At 42.2% G+C, this 22,384-nt stretch overlaps 1 protein-coding gene across 4 annotated transcripts in view; it reads right to left on the bottom strand.

Annotated features, from left to right (window-relative positions):
* The window catches only part of LOC110530841 (methylcytosine dioxygenase TET3), a 70,292-nt gene that overhangs the window by 15,441 nt on the left and 32,467 nt on the right, over positions 1–22,384 (bottom strand). For 2 of the 4 annotated variants that reach the window (XM_036987134.2, XM_036987128.2), the window contains exons 3-4: positions 11,455–11,505; positions 227–2,564 (exon numbers count right to left, since the gene is read on the bottom strand). In XM_036987134.2, coding sequence (XP_036843029.2) covers positions 227–2,564; positions 11,455–11,505 — 2,389 coding nt within the window. Of the gene's footprint in view, positions 1–226; positions 2,565–11,454; positions 11,506–11,930; positions 12,451–22,384 lie in introns of those variants that run through there. The other 2 variants (XM_036987152.2, XM_036987143.2) reach the window with 2 other exon arrangements.

Here is a 22,384-nt window from a genome sequence, read left to right as displayed (position 1 = left end):
AAAGAAAGCCATCATCATCTTCATCATTATCATTATTATCCTCATCATTATAATCAGCATCATTATTATCATCATCCTCATTATCCTCATCATTATCATCCTCATTATCCTCATCATTATCATCCTCATTATCCTCATCATCATCATTATCATCATCATCATTATCCTCATCATTATCATCCTCATCATTATCATCCTCATCATCATCATCATCAGGGTGACTCACTCATGCATCCACAGGAGGGGATCTCAGATAGTTTCTTGGAGGGGGTGTTAAGCAGATTCTTAGTGGGCGTGTCCAGGAACCTGAGGGGCGATTCCAGGAAGCTGTTCACGTTGTGTTTGGTGGGTGTCGACTCCTCCGATAGATCCAAATCGCCATTAGCTGACGTGGACAAGACGGTGACCGGACCGGACCTCTCCACTTTGTAATACCCCTGCTGTTGACCCCCAGAGGAGTAGCCATTGGATAAACCATGGTTCAACCCGGTTCTGTGGTTGTTAGAGTCTATGCTGGTGAAACTGGGGATAGTGGAGCTAGCCTTTAGGTTAGCACCGTGCTGCTGCCCAACGTAGGGCTGCGATACCTGAGAATACAATCCTCTTTCACAATCATGTCCTTGTCCAACTCCTTGTCCTTGTAAAGGGTCCAGGTGACCGTTGAAATGCGACCACTGTTGGTTGTCATGACCATAACCTTGACTTCGACCACGATCGACGGCTCCAGAGGTTTTGTGGTATTTGACCCCACTGTGGGCGTTACTGTAGTAAAAGAGCTGCCGTCGTTCCTCCTGAGCCTCAGTCAGGTACCTCTTCAGATCCATCTGGGCCTGAGGCAGGAACAGGCTCCTCTTGTGGCTGAGCGATGATGTCTTCGGCTGGGGCAGAACCTTCTGGACCCTGGCTCTGTGGGGGGTCTTGCCGTTGGGTATTCGTTTGTACAGGGGGGTACGGTTGTTGGGTTTGCAGCCCTCCTCTTCCAGCCCCTCCGTTCCCTTCTTCTTCCTAGGTTTAGAAAGTGTGGTCCTGGGTTTCTTCACAGGGGTCTTCTTGTGGTTGGGTGGTGCTTGTTCAGAGTTGTAGTTGTACTTGATGGCTGAGACTGGAGTTCCTCTGGGAGGGTTGTTCTCTGAGTGCTGGGAGGGGTGGAAACCCTGCTGCTTGTGACGTGATTGGATGATGAACGCCAACTCGGCAAGTTGAGCCGCCACCTCTTCCTCATCCCTGTTCCTCCCGCTCTTACCCACCGTCCTCTCTATTGTTTCCTTGCTGTTCCTCTCCATGTCTTTCCGCTGTCTGAAAGTGCCTTCGCCCCTGTTATGTTGAGAACCAAGGCCTTGGTCTGCTCTCCTGTACAGGTGTTGTCCTGCTCTCTCGGTGCTGTCGTAGGGAAGTCTGTCACAGTCCGAGCTGGCTTCTAGCAGGTCCTGTAGGGACAGGTTGCCAGTGGCTGCGGGGCTACGGGAATGACACTGGATGACATGAGCTTGTCTGGCCACTGGGGAGCGTATGACTGAGGTCTGGTGCAGAGGGGAGCGTATGACTGAGGTCTGGTGCAGAGGGGAGCTGATCACTAGAACTTTGTTGGAGCCCTGGAGAGGGGTGTTTCTATTGGATAAGTGCATGGAAGATGTTGTGGGGTTTTCACCCTGTGCGTTGGTTCTAAAGGGTTCTGGGGAGTTTTGTGGGATAGCTGCCAGTAAGGTTAGCGCCTCGATAGCGATAGCCTGGTCATTGCTAATATTCCTCTCTTCTACCAAAGACTGGATGCTTGGCTGAGAGAGATCTGGAGAGGGTTGCTCTCGTTTGACAATAATGTCGAGAGCTTTTCGTGGACTGATGGGAGCACTTTTCAAGCAAATATCCACCTTAAAGTCCTCCGGCTCTGTTTTGAACGAGCGTAGCACCGGGGAACGGGAGCTACACAACTTCTCCTCCAGACCCTTCCTGTCTGTGATAGAGAAACACACCACGGCTGCTAGCGTGGACAGAGCGTCCTCATAGACATCGTCATCATCGCCCCCTAGTGGGGCGGAGGACTGGTCCATGGACCACACCCACGGTTCCTCCACCTTTATCTTTTTCAGAGGAACAGCTATGCTGTCGTCCAGAAGTGCATCCTTCAGCTCAGAGCTGCCTTTGGGGTACGTAGATTTTGTAGTACTTTGGGACTCTAATTGTATTGTGGTATTTTGGGACTCAGGTGACAACTGATGTGATTCCGGACCAGCAATCAGTTGAGCACCGTTGGTTTTAGCCATGTTTTCGTTAGCACCGTTGGTTTTAGCCATGTTTTCGTTAGCACCGTTGTGAAAAGTCCCAGAAGAAGAGCAGTGGTGCTGTAGAAGAAGTCCATCATTGGTGTCCTCCAGGCCAGGCTCTCTCTTGATAAGTGCTGCTGGTCGTCCATCTCGGATTGGGGCAAGAGTGTGGACGTGGGGAGGGTGTGTGAAGTGGTGTGTGTGAGGTATGTGACCCTCTTCGTCGTCCTCCGCTGCCGTATAGGTGTCCTCTGCCATCTGGACAGGGCCTCTTCCATTAACTGAGCTGTCCTCTGGAACCACCTGGGAGAGAGAGAGAGGAGAGAGAGAGAGAAAGAGAGAGACATTTAACATTTTAAACCAACCTCTCCAACCTGAACCTATTGTGTGTGTAAGTGTGTGTTTGTGTGTTTCCAGCACAGCATAGCACAAGAGCCAGAACAGAGAAGATACAGTAAGGTAGACTTTACAGTAAGGTAAACTTTACAGTAAGGTAAACTTTGTTTACTTAATTAACTAAATACTGTTTACCTAACAAAAATCTGTTTTTAACTAAATACTGTTTACCTAACTAAATACTGATTACTTAACTAAAATCTGTTTTTAACTAAATACTGATTACTTAACTAAAATCTGTTTTTAACTAAATACTGATTACTTAACTAAAATCTGTTTTTAACTAAATACTGTTTACCTAACTAAATATTGATTACTTAACTAAATACTGATTGCTTAACTAAATACTGTTTACCTAACTAAATACTGTTTACTTAACTAAATACTGTTTACCTAACTAAATACTGTTTACTTAACTAAATACTTAACTAAATACTGTTTACTTAACTAAATACTGTTTTTAACTAATACTGTTACTTAACTAAATACTGTTTACCTAACTAAAATCTGATTACTTAACTAAATACTGCTTACCTAACTAAAATTTGATTACTGATAACTAAATACTGTTTTTAACTAAATACTGTTTTTAACTAAACACTGTTTACTTAACTAAATATTTTGTACCTCCACAGTTTGGAAAGTTATAACAAGGCAGAAGACATTATGAAGGTCATTTTTTGTGCTGGGCTATAGCCTGAGTTTTGGCTAACTTTCATACCAGAGACTGTACCATAACAACTGTACTCTACCAAAACCAAACCAAGACAACATATGGGCTATATCATCTATGAACAGTAAGAGCTTCAGTGCTTAACAGACTTCTCCCTCCTGCCTAAGTCACAGATACAGTTCACTGTCACATCACTGTTCATGGTCACTGATGGTGCATGTGTGTGTGAGTGTGTGTGTGTGTGTGTGTGTGTGTGTGTGTGTGTGTGTGTGCATGGAAGGAAGATTGAGAGAAGGTGAGGGAGGAACATTGAGAGAAGGTGAGGGAGGAAGCTGAGAGAAGGTGAGGGAGGAACATTGAGAGAAGGTGAGGGAGGAAACATTGAGAGAAGGTGAGGGAGGAACATTGAGAGAAGGTGAGGGAGGAACATTGAGAGAAGGTGAGGGAGGAACATTGAGAGAAGGTGAGGGAGATAAAACACTGAGAGAAGGTGAAGGAGGAACAGAGAGAAGGAACATTGAGAGAAGGTGAGGGAGATAAAACATTGAGAGAAGGTGAAGGAGGAACAGAGAAAAGTTAGGGGAGGAAACATTTAGAGAAGGTTGAGGGAGGGCCATTGAGAGAAGGTGAAGGAGGATCATTGAGAGAAAGTGAGGGAAGAACAGAGAGAAGGTGAGGGAGGAACAGAGAGAGAAGGTGAGGGAGGAACATTGAGAGAAAGTGAGGGAGATAAACATTGAGAGAAGGTGAAGGAGGAACAGAGAGAAGGTGAGGGAGGAACATTGAGAGAAAGTGAGGGAGGAACATTGAGAGAAGGTGAGGGAGATAAACATTGAGAGAAGGTGAAGGAGGAACAGAGAGAACGTGGGGACGGAAACATTTAGAGAATGTTGAGGGAGGGACATTGAGAGAAGGTGAGGGAAGAACAGAGAGAAAGTGAGGGAAGAACATTGAGAGAAGGTGAGGGAGGAACAGAGTGAAGGTGAGGGAGGAACAGAGAGAGAAAGTGAGGGAGGAAGATTGAGAGAAGGTGAGGGAGGAATATTGAGAGAAGGTGAGGGAGGAAACATTGAGAGAAGGTGAGGGAGGAACATTGAGAGAAGGTGAAGGAGGAACAGAGAGAAGGTGAGGGAGGAACATTGAGAGAAAGTGAGGGAGGAACATTGAGAGAAGGTGAGCGAGGAACATTGAGAGAAGGTGCGGGAGGTAAAACATTGAGAGAAGAACATTGAGAGAAGGTGAGGGAGATAAAACATTGAAAGAAGGTGAGGGAGGAACAGAGAGAAAGTGAGGGAGGAAACATTTAGAGAATGTTGAGCGAGGGGCATTGAGAGAAGGTGAGGGAGGATCATTGAGAGAAGGTGAGGGAAGAACAGAGAGAAGGTGAGGGAAAAACTTTGAGAGAATGTGAGGGAGGAAACATTGAGAGAAGGTGAGGGAGGAACAGAGTGAAGGTGAGGGAGGAACAGAGAGAGAATGTGAGGGAGGAACATTGAGAGAAGGTGAGGGAGATAAAACATTGAGAGAAGGTGAAAGAGAAACAGAGAGAAGGTGAGGGAGGAAACATTTAGAGAAAGTGAGGGAGGGACATTGAGAGAAGGTGAGGGAGGATCATTGAGAGAAGGTGAGGGAGGAAACATTGAGAGAAGGTGAGGGAGGTAAAACATTGAGAGAAGGTGAAAGAGGAACAGAGAGAAGGTGAGGGAGGAAACATTGAGAGAAGGTGAGGGAGGTAAAACATTGAGAGAAGGTGAAAGAGGAACAGAGAGAAGGTGAGGGAGGAAACATTTAGAGAATGTTGAGGGAGGAACATTGAGAGAAGGTGAGGGAGGATCATTGAGAGAAGGTGAGGGGAGAACAGAGAGAAGGTGAGGGAAAAACTTTGAGAGAAGGTGAGGGAGATAAAACATTGAGAGAAGGTGAAAGAGGAACAGAGAGAAGGTGAGGGAGGAAACATTTAGAGAAAGTGAGGGAGGGACATTGAGAGAAGGTGAGGGAGGATCATTGAGAGACGGTGAGGGAGGTAAAACATTGAGCGAAGGTGAAAGAGGAACAGAGAGAAGGTGAGGGAGGACACATTGAGAGAAGGTGAGGGAGGTAAAACATTGAGAGAAGGTGAAAGAGGAACAGAGAGAAGGTGAGGGAGGAAACATTTAGAGAATGTTGAGGGAGGAACATTGAGAGAAGGTGAGGGGAGAACAGAGAGAAGTTGAGGGAAGAACATTGAGAGAAGAACATTGAGAGAAGGTGAAGGAGGAAACATTGAGAGAAGGTGAGGGAGGAACAGAGTGAAGGTGAGGGAGGAACAGAGAGAGAAGGTGAGGGAGGAACATTGAGAGAAGGTGAGGGAGGAACATTGACAGAAGGTGAGGGAGGAAACATTGAGAGAAGGTGAGGGAGGAACATTGAGAGAGTACTTGAGTAAATCTGGAGTACTTCTCCTGTCCTATTCGGTGTCCTGTGTGAATTTAAGTGTGCTCTCTCTAATTCTCTCTTTCTCTCTTTCTTTCTCTCTCTCGGAGGACCTGAGCCCTAGGACCATGCCTCAGGACTACCTGACATGATGACTCCTTGCTGTCCCCAGTCCACCTGGCCGTGCTGCTGCTCCAGTTTCAACTGTTCTGCCTTATTATTATTGGACCATGCTGGTCATTTATGAACATTTGAACATCTTGGCCATGTTCTGTTACCATCTCCACCTGGCACAGCCAGAAGAGGACTGGCCACCCCACATAGCCTGGTTCCTCTCTAGGTTTCTTCCTAGGTTTTGGCCTTTCTAGGGAGTTTTTCTTCTACACCTGCATTGCTTGCTGTTTGGGGTTTTAGGCTGGGTTTCTGTACAGCACTTTGAGATATCAGCTGATGTACGAAGGGCTATATTAATACATTTGATTTGATTTTGATTTGAAACATTTAGAGAAGGTGAGGGATGAACAGAGAGAAGGTGAGGGAGGAAACATTGAGAGAAGGTGAGGGATGAACATTGAGAGAAGGTGAGGGAGGAAACATTGAGAGAAGGTGAGGGAGGAAACATTGAGAGAAGGTGAGGGGGGAAACATTGAGAGAAGGTGAGGGGGGAAACATTGAGAGAAGGTGAGGGGGGAAACATTGAGAGAAGGTGAGGGGGGAAACATTGAGAGAAGGTGAGGGATGAACATTGAGAGAAGGTGAGGGAGGAAACATTGAGAGAAGGTGAGGGATGAACATTGAGAGAAGGTGAGGGAGGAAACATTGAGAGAAGGTGAGGGAGGAAACATTGAGAGAAGGTGAGGGGGGAAACATTGAGAGAAGGTGAGGGATGAACATTGAGAGAAGGTGAGGGAGGAAACATTGAGAGAAGGTGAGGGAGGAAACATTGAGAGAAGGTGAGGGGGGAAACATTGAGAGAAGGTGAGGGATGAACATTGAGAGAAGGTGAGGGAGGAAACATTGAGAGAAGGTGAGGGATGAACATTGAGAGAAGGTGAGGGGGGAAACATTGAGAGAAGGTGAGGGATGAACATTGAGAGAAGGTGAGGGAGGAAACATTGAGAGAAGGTGAGGGATGAACATTGAGAGAAGGTGAGGGAGGAAACATTGAGAGAAGGTGAGGGAGGAACATTGAGAGAAGGTGAGGGAGGAACAGAGATAAGGTGAGGGAGGAACAGAGAAGGTGAGGGAGGAACAGAGAAGGTGAGGGAGGAACAGAGAAGGTAAGGGAGGAACAGAGAGAAGGTGAGGGAAGAACAGAGAGAAGGTGAGGGAGGAACAGAGAGAAGGTGAGGGAGGTAAATGATTGAGAGAAGGTGAAGGAGGAACAGAGAGAAGGTGAGGGAGGAACATTGAGAGAAGGTGAGGGAAGAACATTGAGAGAAGGTGAGGGAAGAACAGAGAGAAGATGAGGGAGGAACAAAGAAGGTGAGGGAGGAACATTGAGAGAAGGTGAGGGAGGAACAGAGCGGAGGTGAGGGAGGAACATTGAGAGAAGGTGAAGGAGGAAACATTGAGAGAGAGAGAAGAGAGAGAGAGAGAGGGAGAGGGAAAGAGAGAGAGAGACAGAAAGAGAGAGAGAGAGAGAGAGAGACAGAGAGGGAGAGAGAGAGAGAGAGATGGGGGAGAGAAAGAGAGAAAGGGAGAAAGAGAGAGAGAGAGAAAGCGAAAGAGAGACAGAGAGCAAAGAGTGAGAGTAGAGAGAGAGAGAGTGAGAGAGAGAGAGAGAGAGAGAGAGAGAGAGAGAGAGAGAGAGAAGGCGAGACAGAGACAGTGACAGAGACAGAGAGAGGAAAGAGTGAGAGTAGAGAGATAGAAAGTGGCAGTTGGGAGAGCTTTGCCTCTGGAGATCTTATAGAAGCTGTGGAATTTCTTTCTTCAGTTGTTAAAGTTATTATTCTAATATACTGTATATGCTGTATGATCTGATTACTACTAACTGACATTTACTGTACCGTACTGCTTTGTGTGTGTGTGTGTGTGTGTGTGTGTGTGCATGGGCATGTGTCACCGATCTGTTTTATGTAAAGCTAATGAAGTGTTCTAACTACAGAGAGCCTGGAGGTGGGTGGATGTACGCTACTTGATTACCTCATCTGAACTGCCATTTAACTCACCGTTTATACACTCTTTATAGACTACACTACCCAGCATGCTCACTCTGTTTGATAAACTCCAGGTCTACAGTGAGAAAGGACAGCTGCCACCAGCCCTCTGGTCTAGGTCACATCCTTGTTCTCACCCACTACTAACACAACTGACTCAACCCTAGTTGAATAAGTTGAATTAGGTGTGTTAGTACAAGGCTGGAACAAAAATGCAAACAGGAGTTGAGAAACACTGCTGTAGAGTCTAGGGGATTGATTGGGCCATTAAGACACACTAGGGTGTGTATTCCTGCTGTTTCTGGCATAGCTTTAGCACACATCATCATCACATCTCTGTTCCTGTGCAAAACCAGACTTGCCTATCCAATGGTGAAAGGATACCCTTACCTGAAAAGCATATGGTTGATTGTACTCAACAACCTTACAAACCCTACAACAGGGTTTGTGATATATGGTCAATATACCTAGCTGTGTCCAGTCTCTCTGCGTTGCGTCGCACGTAAGAACATCCCTTAGCCGTGGTATATTGGCCATATACCACACCTCCTCTGGCCTTATTGCTTAATGAACCTCCCAATGCATATAGTAAAACCACTATTCTATTTACAGTCATATAGTATTCAGAACAACACCCCTCCTCTCCTCCTCGTCTCGTGACCCTCCCTTACTACTAAGAACATACAGCTGCAGCTGCTGCTGATGGTGGGAGAGGAGGCTGAGGCAACATCTTGGCTGCTGCTGAAATCAGAAGAGAGAGAGAGATAGAGAGTGTGAGAGAGAGAGAGAGAGAGAGAGAGGGAGGGAGGTAGGGAAGGAAGGAAGGAGGGGGAGAGAGAGAGAGACATCACAGAACATGTGGGAGTGAGCTACTATTGAGAGAGAGGGGGGGAGAGAGATAGAAAGGGAGAGAGAGAGAGAGAGGTGTCTTCCTATCTGTCTTTCTGCCCGCCCACCCATCTGTCTGTCTGTCTATATGGGGTGGACTGTTGCTTTGTTCTGTGCTTGTTGTCTGCCTCACAGACTCTGAAAGGCTCTCTAAACTTTGACACACACAGACACACACACGTTGTGACTCCTGTCCTTGCAACAGGACTGTGATTGCTCTCTGACTCCTAACGACCCTCTCAGATGACAAGGGTTTCCAAGGAGGTTTCAACCGAGGGACAATGCATCCCTAACACACACACACACGCACACACACACACACACACACACACACACACACACACACACACACACACACACACACACAAATACACAAACACACACAGCTCCACAGAGTGAGAATCCATCCCTAGCATCCCCAAACAGAAGAGAAAAAAAGTGTCTGCATCTCACCAAAATATTAGACACATCCTAACGATGTGCCTCCCCACAATGCACCTCTGAAAAGAAGGGACATTAGAATCTACACACGACGTTCTCACATCCTCGTTGAATGTCACAGACAGCAAACAGGTGCTTCTGCTGTCAATACTGTCAGTACTTTCTCCTGAAATCATGAGTCATTTCTCAACAGAGGGAGAGTGCATGACTTATTTGAAAGTATTTTAAAAGTCATTCCTGATAAAGTAGCTCTTAGGCTGCTTTCAGCTCTGATAATCCTCAAAAACATCTTCAAAACCAGACTGACTACAGTCTTACTAAAACTGTCCCACGGTGTGCTGCGCTTACGATAAGACATAAAAAAACAGGCTTCCTTCCTGATCTGTGTGTGTGTGTGTGTGTGTGTGTGTGTGTGTGTGTTTCTCTGAAGTTCTGTGCATAGTATTCTTTTCATTCATAGAGCGCAGCCTTCCTCTCAGTCTCCTCGCTGAACTCAACTTCAAAGAGTCACACACACCGACTAAACAGAGCGAAGCACAAATACTATAACTACAACAAACACTGCAGCTACTAATAATACTATAACTACAACAAACACTGCAGCTACTAATAATACTATAACTACAACAAACACTGCAACTACTAATAATACTATAACTACAACAAACACTGCAACTACTAATAATACTATAACTACAACAAACACTGCAACTACTAATAATACTATAACTACAACAAACACTGCAGCTACTAATAATACTATAACTACAACAAACACTGCAACTACTAATAATACTATAACTACAACAAACACTGCAACTACTAATAATACTATAACTACAACAAACACTGCAACTACTAATAATACTATAACTACAACAAACACTGCAGCTACTAATAATACTATAACTACAACAAACACTGCAACTACTAATAATACTATAACTACAACAAACACTGCAACTACTAATAATACTATAACTACAACAAACACTGCAACTACTAATAATACTATAACTACAACAGACACTGCAACTACTAATAATACTATAACTACAACAAACACTGCAACTACTAATAATACTATAACTACAACAAACACTGCAACTACTAATAATACTATAACTACAACAAACACTGCAACTACTAATAATACTATAACTACAACAAACACTGCAACTACTAATAATACTATAACTACAACAAACACTGCAGCTACTAATAATACTATAACTACAACAAACACTGCAACTACTAATAATACTATAACTACAACAAACACTGCAGCTACTAATAATACTATAACTACAACAAACACTGCAGCTACTAATAATACTATAACTACAACAAACACTGCAGCTACTAATAATACTATAACTACAACAAACACTGCAACTACTAATAATACTATAACTACAACAAACACTGCAACTACTAATAATACTATAACTACAACAGAATCAAACAGGTTCACACAAACACTATGACTACTACTACAACTACTACTGCTACTACTATTACTAATACTACTACTGCTTATGCTACTACTACAACTACTACTACTGCTACTACTATTACTACTACTACTGCTGCTGCTGCTACTACTACTGCTACTACATCAACAACTACTACTATTACATCAACAACAACTACTACTACAACAACAACTACTACTACAACAACAACTACAACTGCTACTACTACAGCTGATGCTGCTGCTACTACATCAACAACACCTACTACAACAACAACCACTACAACTACAACAACTACTACTACTAAAACAACTACTACTACAACACCAACAACAACAACTACTACAACAACAACAACAACTACTACAACAACTACTACTACTACTACAGCTGCTGCTACTACTACTACTACTACAACAAAAACAACAACAACAACTACTACTACTACTACTACTACTACTGCTACTACTACAACTACTACTACTACTACTACTACTGCTACCACTACTACTACAACTACTACTACTACAACTACTACTACTACTACTACAACTACTACTACTACTACTACTACTACTACTACTAGTCTAGCCTGTTAATGACTACCAACACTCTACTTCTCCCCTCTCTCTGAGGAACAGCAGGTGCAGACACATGACTGTAAAAAAAAAATGAGAGAGAAAGAAAGAAGGACACAGAAGGACCCTTGCACTACCATGGCTAAAAAAGAGAAGGGTGTCTGTTACCGTGGAAACTGGTTTCTTTAATGCTGGTTTGGCCACCTCCTTGCACCCCACCTGGAAACACAACCCCACCCCACACAACACACACACACAGATATACACACAGACACACAACACACACACACACATCGTTTGTGATTTAGAGGTTGCACAGCCCAACACAAATAGTAATAATAACAATCAACTCTACTTGTATCAAATCTTTCATTCAATGTTTGTATTCTAATAGTTGTATCCTGAAACTGTTTCCAAATACAAACACAGTACACAAAACACAGCTAAACAGCAGAGATAGTCATCATAATAATAATACATTCCACTGTAAAGCACCTTTCATACAGTACATTGTTTGTATCCTGGCATCCTGAAACCAGCAGCCCAACAGCCAGGGCTCGTCTCCTGCTAGGCTACTGTACTGTATCACTATCTGTCTGGAGCTAGACAATAGACTCCAGGGCTAACGGCTCAGGCAGCTTTACCTTGTCTGTCCTCAGAGACTGAGCCTCCAGTTTGGGTAGCATTATATTCTACAAGGTACCGGTGGCCATCTTGATTTGCTTTGCTCCCCTCAGCCTCTAGATAGAAGTATAGCTGACTACTACTACATCAGTCTCTGAGAGGAGAGCTGAGCTCTCTACTACCATCACCAGAGCAGAGAGAGGCTGCCTGCCTGCCTGCAAGACAGACGCTGTGTCGAGAACAGTTGCTGCTGCCGCAGACACGCACACATACACACACATAAACACACAGACATACACACACAGACACACGCTCACACTGCATGCCTCTCGCAGACGCAGACTGAGCCCCGTCAGCCAATGGGGTGAGGGCGTTAGCGGCTTGTAAATGATCTCCCATGCCTAGTCCCTCCTAAACAAAGAAGCTGCTATGTAGGCTTTTACCCTAGCCCCTACACATGGAGAAACACGCAAACTGTGGACCGGACTCTACACACGCATCGGACTGGAGCTGAGGACAGACAGTTCTGAGCTGGGTCTGGCTGTGATAATAACCCTTTAAATGCCATTCACACACTGGGTGCAGTAAACAAGTTATTTAAAGAGCTGTTTATAAATGGATAATACAACATGATGGAATAGTTTATTCATTAAATGAGGCCTAATGCATGTATTCTATTCTATTCATATGGTGGTGGAAAGGATCAACGTTAGACAGAAAATCTAATTACCCTGAGATGACATCGCATGAGAGACAAGTACATATCCCTGGATTAATTGTTTTGCATCTTAATGAACCCTGACTGTAATGCAAAGCACACACCCCTGTCTGCTAGCATCAGTCACAGCTCCAACGATTCCTCCAAGTCACCTGATATCAGTTCAAACTGCAAACACTTGTCAAGCCTCTGTAGTCTCCTTATGCTTGCTTTTTATCAACTCTTTGTCATAAAGCTGTGAGAAAGCGTCTTTGTTAAAAAAAAACAATTCAAAGTATTTGTTTTATAACGATATTATCTAAAAAATATATTATCATATTATCTAAACTGTGTTTTCTGGCTGTGATTTCTCTAAACTGTTACTTCTCCAACCAATATACACAAAACATGACAGAATCCACCCTAAACCATAACATGACATAATCTAATCCACCCTAAACCATAACATGACAGAATCTAATCCACCCTAAACCATAACATGACAGAATCTAATCCTCCCTAAACCATAACATGACAGAATCTAATCCACCCTAAACCATAACATGACAGAATCTAATCCACCCTAAACCATAACATGACATAATCTAATCCACCCTAAACCATAACATGACAGAATCTAATCCACCCTAAACCATAACATGACAGAATCTAATCCACCCTAAACCATAACATGACAGAATCTAATCCACCCTAAACCATAACATGACATAATCTAATCCACCCTAAACCATAACATGACAGAATCTAATCCACCCTAAACCTTAACATGACAGAATCTAATCCACCCTAAACCATAACATGACAGAATCTAATCCACCCTAAACCATAACATGACAGAATCTAATCCACCCTAAACCATAACATGACAGAATCTAATCCACCCTAAACCATAACATGACATAATCTAATCCACCCTAAACCATAACATGACAGAATCTAATCCACCCTAAACCATAACATGACAGAATCTAATCCTTTCTAAACCATAACATGACAGAATCTAATCCACCCTAAACCATAACATGACAGAATCTAATCCACCCTAAACCATAACATGACAGAATCTAATCCACCCTAAACCATAACATGACAGAATCTAATCCACCCTAAACCATAACATGACATAATCTAATCCACCCTAAACCATAACATGACAGAATCTAATCCACCCTAAACCATAACATGACATAATCTAATCCACCCTAACCCATAACATGACATAATCTAATCCACCCTAAACCATAACATGACAGAATCGAATCCACCCTAAACCATAACATGACATAATCTAATCCACCCTAAACCATAACATGACAGAATCTAATCCACCCTAAACCATAACACACTTTTCATGCTTGGTCGTGTTCATTAGGCACCATACGGAAGAAAACGGACTGAAACAAGTAGGGACAAGCTGCACTTGTACAATGAGCCATCATTTTTGTTTTCCATTGTAAAATGTTTTCAGGTGTTTTCTGTTGCATATCATAAAGAACATGACCCAGCAGTGTGAAACGCCAAAAACAGTCAGGTGGTTGACTTCAATTCTAGAAGTGTAGCAGCACTTGGATCACCAATCCACAAATGTAAATCACCAATCCACAAATGTATATCACCAATCCACAAATGTATATCACCAATCCACAAATGTATATCACCAATCCACAAATGTAAATTACCAATCCACAAATGTAAATCACCAATCCACAAATGTATATCACCAATCCACAAATGTATATCACCAATCCACAAATGTATATCACCAATCCACAAATGTAAATTACCAATCCACAAATGTATATCACCAATCCACAAATGTAAATCACCAATCCACAAATGTATATCACCAATCCACAAATGTATATCACCAATCCACAAATGTATATCACCAATCCACAAATGTAAATTACCAATCCACAAATGTATATCACCAATCCACAAATGTATATCACCAATCCACAAATGTATATCACCAATCCACAAATGTATATCACCAATCCACAAATGTATATCACCAATCCACAAATGTATATCACCAATCCACAAATGTATATCACCAATCCACAAATGTATATCACCAATCCACAAATGTATATCACCAATCCACAAATGTATATCACCAATCCACAAATGTATATCACCAATCCACAAATGTAAATCACCAATCCACAAATGTATATCACCAATCCACAAATGTATATCACCAATCCGCAAATGTATATCACCAATCCACAAATGTATATCACCAATCCACAAATGTATATCACCAATCCACAAATGTATATCACCAATCCACAAATGTATATCACCAATCCACAAATGTATATCACCAATCCACAAATGTATATCAACAAATGTATATCACCAATCCACAAATGTATATCACCAATCCACAAATGTAAATGACCAATCCACAAATGTAAATTACCAATCCACAAATGTAAATCACCAATCCACAAATGTATATCACCAATCCACAAATGTATATCACCAATCCACAAATGTAAATCACCAATCCACAAATGTAAATCACCAATCCACAAATGTAAATCACCAATACACAAATGTATATCACCAATCCACAAATGTATATCACCAATCCACAAATGTAAATCACCAATCCACAAATGTAAATCACTTTCCACAAATGTATATCACCAATCCACAAATGTATATCACCAATCCACAAATGTAAATCACCAATCCACAAATGTAAATCACCAATCCACAAATGTAAATCACTTTCCACAAATGTATATCACCAATCCACAAATGTATATCACCAATCCACAAATGCATATCACCAATCCACAAATGCATATCACCAATCCACAAATGTAAATCACCAATCCACAAATGTAAATCACCAATCCACAAATGTAAATCACCAATCCACAAATGTAAATCACCAATCCACAAATGTATATCACCAATCCACAAATGTATATCACCAATCCTCAAATGTATATCACCAATCCAAAAATGCATATCACCAATCCACAAATGTATATCACCAATCCACAAATGTATATCACCAATCCACAAATGTATATCACCAATCCACAAATGTAAATCACCAATCCACAAATGTAAATTACCAATCCACAAATGTATATCACCAATCCACAAATGTATATCACCAATCCACAAATGTAAATCACCAATCCACAAATGTAAATCACTTTCCACAAATGTATATCACCAATCCACAAATGTATATCACCAATCCACAAATGCATATCACCAATCCACAAATGCATATCACCAATCCACAAATGTAAATTACCAATCCACAAATGTAAATTACCAATCCACAAATGTAAATCACCAATCCACAAATGTAAATTACCAATCCACAAATGTAAATTACCAATCCACAAATGTAAATCACCAATCCACAAATGTAAATCACTTTCCACAAATGTATATCACCAATCCACAAATGTATATCACCAATCCACAAATGTAAATCACCAATCCACAAATGTAAATCACTTTCCACAAATGTATATCACCAATCCACAAATGTATATCACCAATCCACAAATGTAAATCACCAATCCACAAATGTAAATCACCAATCCACAAATGTAAATCACTTTCCACAAATGTATATCACCAATCCACAAATGTATATCACCAATCCACAAATGCATATCACCAATCCACAAATGCATATCACCAATCCACAAATGTAAATCACCAATCCACAAATGTAAATCACCAATCCACAAATGTAAATCACCAATCCACAAATGTAAATCACTTTCCACAAATGTATATCACCAATCCACAAATGTATATCACCAATCTACAAATGTATATCACCAATCCACAAATGTATATCACCAATCCTCAAATGTATATCACCAATCCACAAATGCATATCACCAATCCACAAATGTATATCACCAATCCACAAATGTATATCACCAATCCACAAATGTATATCACCAATCCACAAATGTAAATCACCAATCCACAAATGTAAATTACCAATCCACAAATGTATATCACCAATCCACAAATGTATATCACCAATCCACAAATGTAAATCACCAATCCACAAATGTAAATCACTTTCCACAAATGTATATCACCAATCCACAAATGTATATCACCAATCCACAAATGCATATCACCAATCCACAAATGCATATCACCAATCCACAAATGTAAATTACCAATCCACAAATGTAAATTACCAATCCACAAATGTAAATCACCAATCCACAAATGTAAATTACCAATCCACAAATGTAAATTACCAATCCACAAATGTAAATCACCAATCCACAAATGTAAATCACTTTCCACAAATGTATATCACCAATCCACAAATGTATATCACCAATCCACAAATGTAAATCACCAATCCACAAATGTAAATCACTTTCCACAAATGTATATCACCAATCCACAAATGTATATCACCAATCCACAAATGTAAATCACCAATCCACAAATGTAAATCACCAATCCACAAATGTAAATCACTTTCCACAAATGTATATCACCAATCCACAAATGTATATCACCAATCCACAAATGCATATCACCAATCCACAAATGCATATCACCAATCCACAAATGTAAATCACCAATCCACAAATGTAAATCACCAATCCACAAATGTAAATCACCAATCCACAAATGTAAATCACCAATCCACAAATGTATATCACCAATCCACAAATGTATATCACCAATCCTCAAATGTATATCACCAATCCACAAATGCATATCACCAATCCACAAATGTATATCACCAATCCACAAATGTATATCACCAATCCACAAATGTATATCACCAATCCACAAATGTAAATCACCAATCCACAAATGTAAATCACCAATCCACAAATGTAAATCACCAATCCACAAATGTATATCACCAATCCACAAATGTATATCACCAATCCTCAAATGTAAATCACTTTCCACAAATGCAATTCCCTATCCACAAACAAACACCTTTTGATTTGTATTTGTAAATCGAGGGCCTTAAGTAAAATGACTGCCATAATGGTTTGCACATAGGAGAGATATGCGCAAACATGACCTGCAACTCCATATTGGGAAGCGCTTAGGTCACCTGACTTTTGGCAGGGATTTGAAGACAAGAAAAAGACAAAAAGTTATCACATATAGAAAGCGATTTGTATTTATAGAAGTTCCAAAAGAATAAAGACATTTCAAATGTCTATATACAGTGTTGTAGAGATGTGCAAATAGTTAAAGTACAAAAGGGAAAATAAATAAACATAAATATGGGTTGTATTTACAATGGTGTTTGTTCTTCACTGGTTGCCCTAAACTTGTGGCAACAGGTCACAATTATTGCTGCTATGTTTGCACACTCTGGTATTTCACCCAGTAGATATGGGAATTTATAAAAATTGGGTTTGTTTTTGAATTCTTTGTGGATCTGTGTAGTCCAATATTGTCACACATTGGGCAGGAGGTTAGGAAGTGCAGCTTAGTTTCCACCTCATTTTATGGGCAGTGTGCACATAGCCTGTCTTCTCTTGAGAGCCAGGTCTGCCTACGGCGGCCTTTCTCAATAGCAAGGCTATGCTCACTGAGTCTGTACATAGTCAGTTTTCCTTAAGTTTGGGTCAGTCGCAGTGGTCAGGTATTCTGCCACTGTCTCTCTCTCTCTGTCTCTCTCTCACTTTCTCTCTCTGTCTCTCTCTCACTTTCTCTCTCTCTCTCTCTCTCTCTCTCTGTCTCTCTCACTTTCTCTCTCTCTCTCTCACTTTCTCTCTCACTTTCTCTCTCTCTCTCTCTCTCTCTCACTTTCTCTCTCTCTCTCTCTCTCTCACTTTCTCTCTCACTTTCTCTCTCTCTCTGTCTCTCTCTCTCTCTCTCTCTCACTTTCTCTCTCACTTTCTCTCTCTCTCTCTCTCTCTCTCTCAATTCAATTCAAAGGGTTTTATTGGCATTGGAAACATATGTTTACATTGCCAAAGCAATCTCTCTCTCATTTCTATCCATCTCTCTCTTCTTTTCAAGTTCAATTTCAATTTAAAGGGCTTTATTGGCATGGGAAACATATGTTTCTCTCTCACTCAGATCCTCCCCTTTTCTCTCTTTCACTCTCTCCCAGAAACTTATCTTCCTTTCCCCTCACTTTCTCAGCCCCTTCTATCCTCCCTCTCTCCTCTCTAAAGACAACCATGTGGTGTCGGCCTCTCTCCCCTCTAAAGACGACCATGTGGTGTCGGCCTCTCTCCTCTCTAAAGACGACCATGTGGTGTCGGCCTCTCTCCCCTCTAAAGACGACCATGTGGTGTCGGCCTCTCTCCTCTCTAAAGACGACCATGTGGTGTCGGCCTCTCTCCCCTCTAAAGACGACCATGTGGTGTCGGCCTCTCTCCCCTCTAAAGACGACCATGTGGTGTCGGCCTCTCTCCTCTCTAAAGACGACCATGTGGTGTCGGCCTCTCTCCCCTCTAAAGACGACCATGTGGTGTCGGCCTCTCTCCTCTCTAAAGACGACCATGTGGTGTCGGCCTCTCTCCTCTCTAAAGACGACCATGTGGTGTCGGCCTCTCTCCTCTCTAAAGACGACCATGTGGTGTCGGCCTCTCTCCTCTCTAAAGACGACCATGTGGTGTCGGCCTCTCTCCTCTCTAAAGACGACCATGTGGTGTCGGCCTCTCTCCTCTCTAAAGACGACCATGTGGTGTCGGCCTCTCTCCTCTCTAAAGACGACCATGTGGTGTCGGCCTCTCTCCCCTCTAAAGACGACCATGTGGTGTCGGCCTCTCTCCTCTCTAAAGACGACCATGTGGTGTCGGCATGGCGGAGGCCATACCAGGACAGGGGAACAAACTCAGGCAGCCTCCCTCTACCACTCTGACACCTCAGCCAGCCAACCCTGTGTGTGTTGTGTGTGTGTGTTTGTGTGTATGTTTGTATGTGTGTGTGGCGTAGCTCAGGTACTAAGACAACAGCTGATCAGTGTATTCATAACAGCCGCTAGCAACAGGCAGCATGCCAACCACAAACAAACACACACGGATACTTCTCGTGATGGGTAGACCAATGAATTAAAAGGACAACATCGCAAGTACAACTACGATATGTCAGTGTTTAACAGACTACTGTTCTCATTTTCATAAGAATCATAATTCTACTTTAACAGTCCATACAATAACATTAAAATATGCTTTATAATATGCTGTTAACTTCATCAAGGTGCAGAGGAAAATAAAAATAGTTATAGTTATAGTTGTACAATTACCTTGAACTACAGGCGGTTTTTGAGGCAGGTTAGGAGAGGTGTAACATTTCACAGAAGAGGAGAGTCTAGATGCAGACAAGGCTAAATTGAAGTCTGGACTCAATCACTGATTACAGAGCTAGTGCTATAGGTAGATTGTGACAGAGAGAGAGAGAATGATAGAAAGAGGGAGAGAGAGAGAAAGAGAGGAAGAGAGAGAGGGAGCGAGAGAGAGAGAGAGAGAGAGAGGGAGAGGGAGAGAAAGAGAGGGGGAGAGAGAGAGAGAGAGACAGAGAGAAAGAGAGAGAGAGAGAGAGTGTGTGTGTGTGTGTGTGTGTGGGAGGGTGACTAATCAGAGCAGTCTGAGGTAGTTGGACAGGTTTGTCTATTTAGGTCAGTGACCGACTGTGTGTGTTCAAAACAGGTCATGTTGTTTTCTAGTCACGTTTACTATGCATCACACACACCTATCAACTGCCATCTGGTTACACTAACAGTCATTTTCTCCATGGATCTTACTAGTTACACAATGCAAAACCTTCTGACAACACCAGCCAGCACAAGCCCAAATCAGATCATCTGCAACGGGTTGGACTGGTTACCACTACAACATATAGCCTAATGCTTTCTCAGTTGTTCACCAACACTCAGATCTTTACAGTCACAATGACATGTAGCCTACAGCTGAAGATCGATTTCATAAAGTCTGAAGCCTTTGAGGGTATGGACGACTTTAACTACTACTACACACACACACACACACACACACACACACACACACACACACACACACACACACACACACACACACACACATGCACCCTAAAACTGCAAATTAACCCTGAGACACCAGGCGAGAGGAAAAGTGAAGGCCTTAATTCTGCACGAAAGGCAGTGAGGCAGAAAAGCCATGTAGAGGATGAACACAAGACATTGGCTCAATTCAGAACGTCCTTGGGACAGATCATACTACATAGTAACTACAGAACGTCCTTGGGACAGATCATACTACATAGTAACTACAGAACGTCCTTGGGACAGATCATACTACATAGTAACTACAGAACGTCCGTGGGACAGATCATACTACATAGTAACTACAGAATGTCCGTGTGACAGATCATACTAATATAGTAACTACAGAATGTCCGTGGGACAGATCATACTACATAGTAACTACAGAACGCCCGTGGGACAGATCATACTACATAGTAACTACAGAACGTCCGTGTGACAGATCATACTACATAGTAACTACAGAACGTCCGTGTGACAGATCATACTACATAGTAACTACAGAACGTCCTTGGGACAGATCATACTACATAGTAACTACAGAACGTCCGTGGGACAGATCATACTACATAGTAACTACAGAACGTCCGTGGGACAGATCATACTACATAGTAACTACAGAATGTCCGTGGGACAGATCATACTACATAGTAACTACAGAACGTCCTTGGGACAGATCATACTACATAGTAACTACAGAACGTCCTTGGGACAGATCATACTACATAGTAACTACAGAACGTCCGTGGGACAGATCATACTACATAGTAACTACAGAACGTCCTTGGGACAGATCATACTACATAGTAACTACAGAACGTCCTTGGGACAGATCATACTACATAGTAACTACAGAACGTCCGTGTGACAGATCATACTACATAGTAACTACAGAACGTCCTTGGGACAGATCATACTACATAGTAACTACAGAACGTCCTTGGGACAGATCATACTACATAGTAACTACAGAACGCCCGTGGGACAGATCATACTACATAGTAACTACAGAACGTCCTTGGGACAGATCATACTACATAGTAACTACAGAACGTCCTTGGGACAGATCATACTACATAGTAACTACAGAACGTCCTTGGGACAGATCATACTACATAGTAACTACAGAACGTCCTTGGGACAGATCATACTACATAGTAACTACAGAACGTCCTTGGGACAGATCATACTACATAGTAACTACAGAACGTCCTTGGGACAGATCATACTACATAGTAACTACAGAACGTCCGTGGGACAGATCATACTACATAGTAACTACAGAACGTCCTTGGGACAGATCATACTACATAGTAACTACAGAACGTCCTTGGGACAGATCATACTACATAGTAACTACAGAACGTCCTTGGGACAGATCATACTACATAGTAACTACAGAACGTCCTTGGGACAGATCATACTACATAGTAACTACAGAATGTCCGTGGGACAGATCATACGACATAGTAACTACAGAACGTCCTTGGGACAGATCATACTACATAGTAACTACAGAACGTCCGTGTGACAGATCATACTACATAGTAACTACAGAACGTCCGTGTGACAGATCATACTACATAGTAACTACAGAACGTCCGTGTGACAGATCATACTACATAGTAACTACAGAACGTCCTTGGGACAGATCATACTACATAGTAACTACAGAACGTCCTTGGGACAGATCATACTACATAGTAACTACAGAACGTCCTTGGGACAGATCA

The sequence above is a fragment of the Oncorhynchus mykiss genome, chromosome 1, assembly GCF_057628025.1.
Source record: "Oncorhynchus mykiss isolate SJ-2025 chromosome 1, ASM5762802v1, whole genome shotgun sequence".
Taxonomy (NCBI): Eukaryota; Metazoa; Chordata; class Actinopteri; order Salmoniformes; family Salmonidae; genus Oncorhynchus; species Oncorhynchus mykiss.
The sequence above is the reverse complement of the archived record's forward strand: the minus strand, read 5'-3'. Positions and strand labels throughout refer to the sequence as shown.